At 35.4% G+C, this 12,248-nt stretch overlaps 1 protein-coding gene across 1 annotated transcript in view; it reads right to left on the reverse strand.

Moving 5' to 3' along the window:
- Positions 1-5,877: 5,877 nt before the first annotated feature.
- Positions 5,878-12,248, reverse strand: part of LOC121422023 — a 65,381-nt gene continuing 59,010 nt past the window's right edge. Inside the window, exons 37-41 of the mRNA XM_041616825.1 lie at positions 11,659-11,775; positions 10,861-11,005; positions 9,318-9,513; positions 8,564-8,635; positions 5,878-6,945 (exon numbers count right to left, since the gene is read on the reverse strand). Coding sequence (XP_041472759.1) covers positions 6,904-6,945; positions 8,564-8,635; positions 9,318-9,513; positions 10,861-11,005; positions 11,659-11,775 — 572 coding nt within the window. The 3' untranslated portion in view covers positions 5,878-6,903. The remainder of the gene's footprint in view (positions 6,946-8,563; positions 8,636-9,317; positions 9,514-10,860; positions 11,006-11,658; positions 11,776-12,248) is intronic.

A 12,248-nucleotide genomic window follows, 5' to 3' on the forward strand; every position in this document is an offset into this window, starting at 1 on the left:
GGATAAAAACTGAATTAGTTTTCCTCGTCGATATAGCATGACGAATGAGCATAATGAACATAACCGACTTAAAATGTTAAGTTATGAACATGTTCAGTTCAAGCCCGAATCCCACACTCAAGCAAAAATCCTTTCGTTGAATGGAAATTTGTAGATATTTGCGATCAGTCGCAACTCAACTCTATCGCATTTCCCCATCATGCTTAATTTGGGGGTTTAGGCATGTAATCAAATATAAGTCTCTTGTAACACATGAGTCTTTATTAAATCCAAAATATACATACTTTATACATACCTACGTAATTGTATACATGCATCAATGTCTTACGTACAGGGTCTCTTTGTTGAGGAATTCAGTATGTTTCATAAAGCTCATAAATAATCAAAATGTGACGTTCATGTACATGTATTTGGCCTTTGCTACTTAAAATTCTACTTACTTTTTTTTATTTACGAGTTTCTAGAACCACTCGTGAGGCATTCTGCTTGGACAACAGGTTAGAGAGTCTGCTTACCACTTGCATGTAGTTATACTATCATGCCTTCTTACGTGTATGTGAATTCACACTTCTCTTGCTTTTATAAAGTAAGTTGTAAAATATTCCTTGCTTTGTTGCCTCATCTGGATATTCTATCAGCTTTCGCAAAGGGGGGATTTTTGTTTGATGACCACAAGATTGTGAAAACGAACGGGAAAAAATTGTGAGGAAGTTATACCAGTGGGACCAGCTAACGGACAGTGAAAGATTTTTTTCACCCTTAGCCTTAGACACTTTCCTCCCATTACGAGTGAGATGATTGCCTCTCCATGTGACGCATTGTCGTTTCATTGGACTACAAGCTTTTGGTCTACTTCTTAGGTACAGTAGTCTAATATTCCACATGGGCTAAAAATTAACCCATTTAGTGACACTTTCATTTGGTCTACACAAAACTTTGGGTAATGCCAACTTAGCGGAATTCCCATTCACATGTAGTCTAATGTAATGCCCAGTCAGACTAAATTTCCACTTCATTTACTTATTAATCTTTACTGTGTCAAATGAAAATAGTTTATAAACAGTTCATCATCTAAGTATACAAACTAAGTGATGTTAGATCAAGTGGGTATAACCATAATGGAAATTAGACAAATGGTATTTAGTGCACATTCCTCACAAAAACCGACACTAACATATCTTTTATTTTCCCTTTGTTTATGGCATAGAAAACGAAAACAAAAACATCTAGCTTATTCTCTAGCCTACTTTCATGAGCAGCACTAAATTTTTTGAAAAAAAAAGACCTTAACAGATTATTTTTGAATTTGTTAAATGCTGAACTTTTTGTTTTTTGGTACAGTGTACCATGTGTATAAATAAAATTATATCTAGCTTTTCATTGGTGCAAGTCATGTCTATATATTTTTATATATGTAATTTATTTTATATCTCTATGAAAACAATTATTGCCATGTTTTATAAATGCCTATATGTGAGAAAATGAAATGTATGTACTTAATGATTCATGAATTTACTGTTCGATAGTTCTTATAATTTTTGTTTATTATCATTATCGGGGCTGGTTTCACAAAGGCTTGTGATCAATTGCAAATTTGTAAAGCCAAACTCTGATCGGTTCCTGGACAATCTCATGAAGAGAATGTACTTTCAACAATAATATTGATAGCCATTGCTAAATTGCAGTTGATCGCAAAACCTTGAATTGCAGGGTCCAAATAAAACAAAAATGTACCATGTGTAATACCACTGGGGGGATGTTTCACCAAGATTTAAGCATGACTTGAATCGCACTGAAATGCCGACGCGTACATGATATGCAACGCACGATCTTATTGATAGACACGCAGTAGTGCGCGTCCTCATGACACGATGTGACCAATGTGGTCAAGCCTTTCATACCGTACGCAACTCAGTATTTATGTGCGACTATGTAAGTCATACTTAAATCTTTGTGGAACACCCCCCAAACTATTTTACAAGAAGAATACCTGTTTAAAATGTCAGTAAATGTGAGGAAATTGTCTATTTCTCGTACCAATTTTATTCTCATCCTTTGAGTTTGTGTGCTTTATGATTGTTAGTTTTCGCACAGTGACATATGAAGGATTAAAGAACCTTGAAAACATATTGTGAAATGCTTTCCATGACAAAGAACAATCAAGAAGTCTTTGTCAAAACTTTGTGAATCAACAGTCTCGTCTTTGACTCTGGACAAATGACATAAATAAATCCATAATTTATTGTTCGAAATAGACATGAAATGAAATACTCAAAAAATTTGCTTTGCCCAATTGATCGTAGGCCTGGCAGCCGCTGTGCAGCGCCAGATCGACGAGGCTCTATCCCTTTAATCGTTGAACGCCAAACAGGGTAGCAGCAACCCCCATCTCTTAACGTCTTTCGGTCTGATGCGGCCGGGATTTGAACCCCCAACCTCCGGTTGTGAGACGGACGCTCTACCAACTGAGCCAACACACCGGTGACTTGAAATGTTTGAAATTTTTTGTCGTCTTTTGGAGCTTAGGACAAAACTGCCGTTCCGGTGCATCAATTCTGGACAATGACCTCCCAGTTGTTTTTTGTCATTTAACGAGCATTTTCAATGCATTTACCATGTTCTTGAATCCTCTGTACACCGCCGAACAAAAAACTTGGTATAAAACATGCGCCATTAATGTCCATCTTTTGCTTGGCCACGTTTAGGTTAGATTAAATAGTTCACATTAATTTTGAATGTGAAATGTATTTATATATCATAAAACAGCTTCAGTAATTTCTATGTAATCGTAAAAATGCTTATCTGTGATCTGTATATTTACGTACAGGTTATATACATTCACTCTGTATGTATTGCAATGCAATGTATATTATGATAAGCACCGTATATCTTTCTACTGTAAGGAATAGCTTTATTCTATAGAAAATGACATTGTATCGCCGTTAGCAATTATTGAGCCATTCGCCGACATTGTACTACATGTAACATGTCAGTTAAATGGAAAGAAATATACGAAAAGTAAAATAAAAGCATTTCTGTCTCCTCTCACAGTGACATGTAAAGATGCTATCTTGTTACTATTTTCTTTCCGCTTTCTTTTTCTCTTCTTATCTTCACTTGGACTTGACCCAGATCACAATTCATTCGGACTGTTGGTATGAAAGGCGTCAGATTCATCATTTGAAGTCACTTTCCTTCCTCTATTTACAAAATCCACCATAGACATCCTTGACAAAACCATCGTGGAAGAATATATGTCCTTTAGAATTTGTTTTTGTGCGGCCTGTACTTAACTTTTACAACTCTTAATTATAAAGGCAACTTGTCAAAAGTCTGTGCCATGTCTTGATAGCATGGATCTTGCTCTAAGGATGCTTTGTGTCTTCTCATCGCAGCTCTCCTGCAGTCCCTATCGTTTTGTCTACGGTGACTGCGATGATTAAAGCTGGTAGCATAATTCCTGCGTTACTTCTGAAGAAGGTTTCCATGGCAAGGAAAGAATAGTGTCGCGGTTGCACCGTACACCATGTATTCTTTCTTGCAGGAAAGATGCGGCTCTAACTTTCAACAAAGTGCCTAGCAAGGATTGCTCTCAGTGGGGGGGGGGGGGGGGGGGGGTAAATGGATAGGCAAACAATTAAGCTAGGGCCTATATACATGCAGATAGACATGACGACATGGAGAACCTCATTTCATCCAAGTATTTGCCATCTATCTGGGGACTATAAAACAAAGCATGGTAATTGATCATAGGGTCAGATTTACAATTGATTTTGTAGATTATTATGAGCAATCAATTGTATAAATCAACTATGACCAATCGTAAAGTTTTGTGTTGTAGGCCCTTAGAATGGCTCAAGACCTAATGTGACTCCTTCACCTGATTAATTTGCAATTATATATGTGATGAGTAATGTATGCTTTAGTATATACACATAGTTACATCTGTACCCATAATTTAACCAAATATGGAGTCCACATTTGTTTATATTCGCTCACAGTTTGGGTCATTATCTTGCACTTTGTGTTCTCTCATTTTGTACTTACGTGTGTGCATTATTTTTTGCTCATGAAATAAGTTGATACTTACTATATGTATATGCATTGTACATTTAAAAACTTATAGGGCATGCCATGCCCAAATGATTAAATGATTTATAAAAAATTGGATATTTAAATGGAGATGTCATTCGTATTTTGGGTCATTAAAAGTTGGTGACATTGTGTACTGATAATGTTGATGATGGTGGTGATATGATGATGATTGTGATTATGATGGTGATGATGATGATGCTGATGATTGTGATGATGATGATGAAATGATGATTATGATGATGGTGATAATGATGAGAGGATGATGATGGTGGTGATGGTAATGACAGATGATGGTGATAGTGATGATGATATAATGCATGCAGTGAGATTAAGCACCAAAGACAAACACTTCACAATATGGATGTAAATGGTCCGTGACCCCCACCTGCTCCCTTTCAGAATCATATTATTAACCATTTTTAGGGGTAATCTTTATATTTCTGGTAAGAAACATTTTGAACATCTCTGGACTTGATAAGTTTTTAGTGTCAATGAGAACCACTTTTTTCCCCTAAAAATACAAGCTTAAACCAGGGCCCCGTCTAACAAAGACTTACGATTGATCCGATCAATCATTACCCTATGGAGATCCATCAGTGTCATAATTTTTTCTACAGGAAATTTGCACAATGTCCTTTGCAAACAAAGAGAAACACAATGAATTTTCAAGAAAACATTGAATGCATGAATATACAATATAGTTAGAAAATATTTTGAACAAACATGCATAGTATATTGACACTGCTGGCCGTCCATAGTTGTGATTGATCAGATCAATCGTAACTCTTTGTAAGACGGGGCCCAGGGGCCTGTCTTACAAAGACATGCAATTGATCCGATCAATCGCAACTATGGAAAGCCAGGAAAGTCAACGTATACATGTAAAATGCATGTTTGCTCATTTTTTTTCTGGATATGACTGCATATCTGTAAATTCATTGATTTCTTGACAGTTAGATGTGTCCTCCTTTGTTTACAAAGGACATTTTTCACATTTCCTGTGCAAAACAAATTACAGCACTGGTGGACTATTTGTAAGGTGATCATTAAATGCACAATACATGTGAATTTTTGTTCAACTAAACAAACATAGCATGCAAATAAAATAATATACCAAAAGGATAGTACCACAAATGTATTCTTGATATATTTTAATTACATGCTCTCTGAGTAAAATAAATTTGGAAGTATAAGCCTCTAGTATCACATTTGTTACTGTGAATGTGATTTCATTCATCATGAAAATTACAATAAACAAGAATCACATGCATATGAATACAAAAGCAAATTAAAAGGTACACAAAATAATTCAGACAGACATTTCATGTTAATGAGGAATAGCTTGAAAGACAAGGTCTTCAAATACATATAACCAAATGCATATCCCAACCCAAAACCCTACACTACTCTTTCACCCACACACACACACACTTTTGTTTTGAATAATGTTTTTATTCTGATTTCATGAACAAATAGTTACATAACATTTCAATTTAACATTTCAAATCATATATAATACTTTACACTTCATATTTTCACTTTTTTTCCACTAACTTAACAAAATCATGAGTCATATATATCTTAAAAAAACACAATGAAATCAGTTATTATAAAAATGCTTAAAGACACGCACACACACACACATTGACAACCCTCACCCACATATATACAAAATAAATTCATATTTAGAAAAGAATTACCTACCAAGTACACACCCAGCCAAGATAACATTCAGTTCTCCAGTACTACATGTATATGGTCTGTTTATAATATATAGATATGCTTATCTGTCACTATTCATTTTAGATTCGATTTCAGAGCCATGATAAATTGCTCTGTCATAAGGAACTAAAACAAGTATTTACAATGACTATGATATATTATCACATATCTGAACCCTTTGCATGGACTTCTTAATTGATGAAAACAAATGAATAGTTTATCGTGGAATTTATTAACTCCGGAGAGGCGTTTCATGAAAGGACTTGTCGTCTTTATCCGACAGTTTTAAGAGGAGCTGTTCTCCTCAGCCAATCAAAATCAAGGAATATTATCAGATCTGATAACTCATTGGACGACAGATTTAGATGAAACGCTTCCTGGCTTAAGTCATTTATGTCTACTTGTTTTGAATGATATTGATTTACAAACCATTAATAAAAAATATACATTTTCATATGTTGTTCTAAGGACATTTCTTTATCATTCTCTTTATAAAATGCAAATATATTTTGAAGTAAAAAGGTAACAAAAAATATATACATCCTAATGTTTACTCCCTTTTTTGGATAACACATGCATGCACTATTAAGGTTCCAAATAAACAAACCCCTAGAAATGAAAATGGTAAATTTGTCATGTAAATAATTGATAATAATGAAACTACAAATATTTCAAACTCCATCTGTGTATAATATTGTTTCCTTTCTTGTATAACATACTTTAAAATATTTTGAAATAAAAAAATGTGAATATTTCATGATAATCACAATTCAATAATATCAAGTTTGATTGAATTTACTTAGATATATTCAGGTAACATAACATACATGTATTTATTGAACATTTCTAATAAAATCGATCAGAATGAAGATAAATGGACATTTGCATTGTTCAATTCTAGATCATAGGATAATAATCTTTTCCGAGGCGCATTATTTTCTACCCCGGCTTTAGGTCTGGTTGCCATTTTCCAGTGATTAATGTATTCAATGAATCAATCCTGTACACATCACATTCTAGGTTGGGTGCAAATCAAAATGATATATAGTGCTGGGACTGTTTTCACAATTCACATACAGCTGAGCTTTAGAAGTAGTTGTAGTGTAATGGGTTTCGTTCAACGGGGCTCTGCAAACAATAAAATCATACAAGAAGAACAAATTCAAACAACAGTTTTCCTTTTGGAGAGAACACATGATTATTCTAAAGCCAGTATGTTACATCCACACTGAATATTCAATATTAAACATGGTTAAATTGGCAAAAATGGACATTAAACTATATAGGTTTTATTCCCATAGGAGCTAAATCCATAATCAAGTGGAACGCCTCTGGCAGTCTCGCTTGTATTACGCGATTCAATATAGCAGCAGACATTGAAAACTACAACAAAAATAATCATTCACAAAAGAAAACACTCATATGATAGTAAAATACTGTCTATTTACCCAACATGACCTTTGACCATGATCATTTGACCTATTTAAAGACATGTGCAAAACAATCATTCATACTTGATTACCCTTATGTCTATGTTTCATGAACTACATGTGTAGATCCATAAACTTGGTAAGTTATGATGCCAATTCAACAAACACCCCCAACACGGCCAAAGTTCATTGACCCTACGTGACCTTTGATTTTGGTCATGTGACCAGAAACATGGACAAGATATTCAGGGATACACGATTACTCTTATGTCCCAAGTTTCATGAACTAGATCTACATGTATAAACTTTAAAGTTATGATGACAATTCCACAAATACCCCCAACATTATCAAAGTTTGTTGACCCTAAAGGACTTTTGACCTTGGTCATGTGACCTGAAACTCAGGCAGGATCTTCAGTGACATATTATCATCCTTATATAAAAGTTTCATGAACTAGGTCTATATACTATAGAAGTTATGACAACATTTCAAAAACTTAACCTTGGTTAAGATTTCCATATTGATTCCCCCAACATGGTCTAAGTTCACTGACCCTAAATGACCTTTGACCTTGGTCATGTGACTTGAAACTCAGGCAGGATGGTAGGTAATAACTGATTACCCTTATGGCTAAGTTTCATGAACTAGGTTCATATACTTTCGAGTTATGAAGACATTTAAAAAACTTAACCTTGGTTAAGATTTCCATATTAATTGATTCCCCAAACATGGTCTAAGTTCATTGACCCTAAGTGACCTTTGACCTTGGTCACTTGAAACTCAGGCAGGATGGTAAGTAATAATTGATTACCCTTATGTCCAAGTTTCATGAACTACGTCCATATACTTTCGATTAGTTATGAAGACATTTAAAAAACTTAACCTTGGTTAAGATGTCAATGTTGACGACGCCACCGCCTTCGGAAAAGCGGCGCCTATAGTCTCTGCTTTGCAGGCGAGACAAAAATCAAATTTGAAAGAATTAAAAGAAATTGATACTCAGTGCTAGATTATCAAAAACACGATTTGATTTAATTTATCTAATATGATAGTACTATCATATGTATCAAACTAAAACCAACCGCTGTGGATAAGGGAAAGTAGTGAATGAAACAAGCTGGTGAAACTCTGGCAGTCTCACCTGCATTACGTGCATAGCAGCAGTGCTGACTTTGAAATCTACCATAAAATAATTATTCACAAAAAACATGATTCACATAATGACACAAAACTATGTTAGTTGACCCTAAATGACATTTGACCTTGATCATGAGTCCGGGGGGGGGGGGGGGGGGGGGGGGGGGGGGTTACTAACCTCATCGCTGCCATTCCTTCTATCCCCATCAGCTACATATGGTAGAGCAAAGTTATCCAAACCTCCTGGTCTCTGTTCATTTGAAAAATATATAATCAAAATAAAAAGTAGATGGCCAAGAGAAAAAATTAAAACAGAAAATACACACAAAAAAATCATTGGTGATGATCGCACACCTTTGCAATGTTTATTCACATGGATACATTACTTCATACCATGGACCTATTACGTAATAGGTCCATGGTCAAACTCTCATTATGGAGACAACCGCAGTTCAGTGTTATACCCCACTAACAAAAACCTTCTTGGATCCAATACCGAGGGACCGTATAACAAGCCTGGCTTCCAAAGGTCTCCTCGTCTTGTCTTTATATTACATTCCTTTTAATTATTGATATTTGTGGTTTTTAAATGTTTTTGACATATGCGTTAGCCTATAATTGTACATGTATCTTGTTATAACAACCCTGCATGACAATTCAATCCATCTTACATGTAACATTTCACCTCAGCAGGCAGGCCTGAGTGTTGAGCTATGGTGGGCTGATACACAACAGCTGTGATATTACATAAGAGCAGCTCTGCCTGTATAGGTCATTCGGAATGAAGTTATTGTAAACAAATAAGGTAAATAAATAAGAGAATGAAAGAGACAGAGAGGGAGAGATGGAGAGAGACAGAGAGAGAGATGGAGAGGGAGGGGTAAAAATAAGGGGGAGTACGACAGAATGAAGAAAGAAAATCATATTCTTACCCGATTATAGCCTATTTCACTTCCGGGGTTATCCATGCCTTGGTATTGTCTTATCCGATCAACAGCCCTACCGATATCATGCTGTCGACGATCGAGAGAAGTTTCAATTGAGTAATCGTCTGATGAACGATCCGACTGTCGGTCACCGAACATACGCCGGTGCTCTGAGATGTGATAGTTGCTAGGCTTCTGCATCCTGTTGAATTACATTTGAAAGATCGATACCAGTAATGTGTATATACATGTAACATAACACATATCATAATTTTTAACACAAATGATGAACGTCGTTGAAGGCATTAGTGAGAATTACACCCGAGGGTACTTAAAAATTCTAACATTTTGCTCTTTCAAAAGTGTTATAAATTAGTGAGAATTATACGCAAGAGTACTTTTGAAACATTCTAACATTTTGCTCTTTCAAAATTGTTATGAAAATATGAAACTGCACCTCCTGCACTCTGCAGAGTGGATTTGGCGCTTTACAAAACACAGTCATTAATACTATTATTAAAAGTAATAGTGTGCGTAATTACTCTACTGCGCCAGAGTAAAATTATGTGCAATATTTGTTTTAAGATATAGTGACTTTCATCTTTATAATTTTGGTATATGATCCTCATCTCAAAACCATGTCCATTCGATAATACTAGTAATTAGTACAAGTCCTCAGACAATATTTCTGTTAGCTATAATACATGTAGAGGATTGGTCACGTGATAGAATTCAGAGTCATTTGATTAGGATAAAAGAATTAAAGTAAACTGCACCACTTTACCACTGCAATAAGATTAATAAACAGAATCATCTTAAAGTCAGTTTATGCAGAAATTTCATGGAAAATATATTAAAATTGGCTGACACCATGGGAAGTTTGAGGTCCAATTGGAATCCATGTGATATTGCTGCATTTTTGAGGATCAGCTAATGGATCTGTACTGCCAAATGGATTCACATTCAGGACTGGAAAGTGGGAGCAACAAACCAAAAGCGCAGGAAGCGGGAAAAGGAAAATATGAGAAGAATAACATCATGGGGAAGAACAACAACAAGATTAGGTAAAAAGAAGCACATGAACTAGAAAAAAAAGAAGAGGAAGAAAAAGGAGGAGAAGGAGGAGAAGAAGAAGAAGAAGAAAAAGAGGAAGAATAAGAATAAGAAGATGAAGAAGAATAGGGAGAAGTAAAAGAAGAAAAGGATGAAGAAGAGGAGGAAGAAGAATAAGAAAAGAAGAAGAAGGAGGAGAAGAAAGAGGAGGAGAAGGAGAGGAAGAAGAAGCGAAAGGAAAGAGAAGAGGATTAGGAGAAGGCGAGAAAAAAAATGGATTCACATAAGAAAAAGAAGAAGAGGAGGAAGAAGAAGAATAAAAAGAAGAAAAGCTGGAAGAAGAAAGAGGACACGGAGAAGGAGAGGAAGAAGGAGAAGGAGTAGAAGAAGATAGAGAGGGGCGAAGGCGGAGAAAGAAGAGGAAAAGAAAGAGGAGAGAAAATAGGTAGAATACTAAAAGCAAGCTGCTTCAAATAATCATACAAATTTAACTTACCCCACCATCATCCTATTTGCCTGATTACGACGCACTGTTTGGGTTATTATTGAACACGCGCAGATAACGAAGATCAGAGCTCCCGACATAGCACCAAGTATGATTCCAACAAGAGCACCAGGTGAAAGACCAGTCCTACCAGAGACTATTGGGATAAATGAATAAGAAAGGACTTTGTTAGATGATATTGATATTTTTTTTAATGATTATGTGTTTGAAAATTTACCTATAAACCTTTAACGATACGATTATCATATTTTTTAGTGTGAAACTGCTCGACCAATGGGAAATGCAAACTCTTGTGCTCTGATATCATTAAAACTCACCAATAACAAAAATCCTAGCTAAGAAGTACAAAATGCACTGGGGTATGATACAGAGAATGCCCATAATGAGGTGGGTGCTCACACCTACGAGTGCCCATGCTGGAATAATGATACAGAGCTTGTAAAATAGAACAGGTAATCGTGTTAAGAGGTAAATATCTGTACTTCCCTATTTATTTTCATTATACCTGATTTACTCGCAATTTCAAAATAATTCTTCAAAGTATAAGTGAGTAAGCAAGATATATTGAGTGATACTGATGGGCAAGGCAGAATATTCATTTTGATATTCTTTGATAAGAATTCGAAATTTGACGATTATCAAGGGTGAAAAATAGTTGTTGTATTGATAACAGGACAAATTGTTCATGAGGGCAAGTTTGCCATTGCTTTCTTATTTCACAAATCTTACCAGAAGATTAATGACTATGACTGCATTCAAAGCAATAAAAAGAATTAAATTCATACTTACATGATGAGCAGTCTTTCCCTGTGTAATCCTCTGGGCATGTGCAACTATACGTGCTGAATTCATCCGTGCAGTTCCCTCCATTTTTACAGGGGTTGCTGTCCCCACAACTATCGGTATCTAGCCAAACATGCCAAAGAATAATACCAGCATTTTTTTTAAAAACAAGACCACATGTTGGCATTCATAATGCATATAGTATTTTTATTTATTTGATATACGATAAAACAACAATGTGGATGAAATGTCTTGCTCAACTCGGCGGGAATCAAACCTTGGATCGTCCAGCGCCTTAGACCACTCGGCCACGGCACCTCCACTAATAATAATAAAATACAGACCGACATTAAAGGTATCGGTATCTAGTAAAACATGGCAAAGGGTAACACCAGTGATGAAATAAAGACCAATCTTACAGCTATCGGTATTTAGTAAAATATGGTAAAGAATAATATTAGTCATAATATAACCATATAACAGCTATCGGTATCTAGTAACACATGGCGAAGATTATTACGAGCGATAATATATGAACCAATCTCAAAGCTATCGGTGTTCAGTAAAACATGGCTAAGAATAATACCAGCTATCAT

Source organism: Lytechinus variegatus, chromosome 9 (assembly GCF_018143015.1).
Source record: "Lytechinus variegatus isolate NC3 chromosome 9, Lvar_3.0, whole genome shotgun sequence".
Classification (NCBI taxonomy): Eukaryota; Metazoa; Echinodermata; class Echinoidea; order Temnopleuroida; family Toxopneustidae; genus Lytechinus; species Lytechinus variegatus.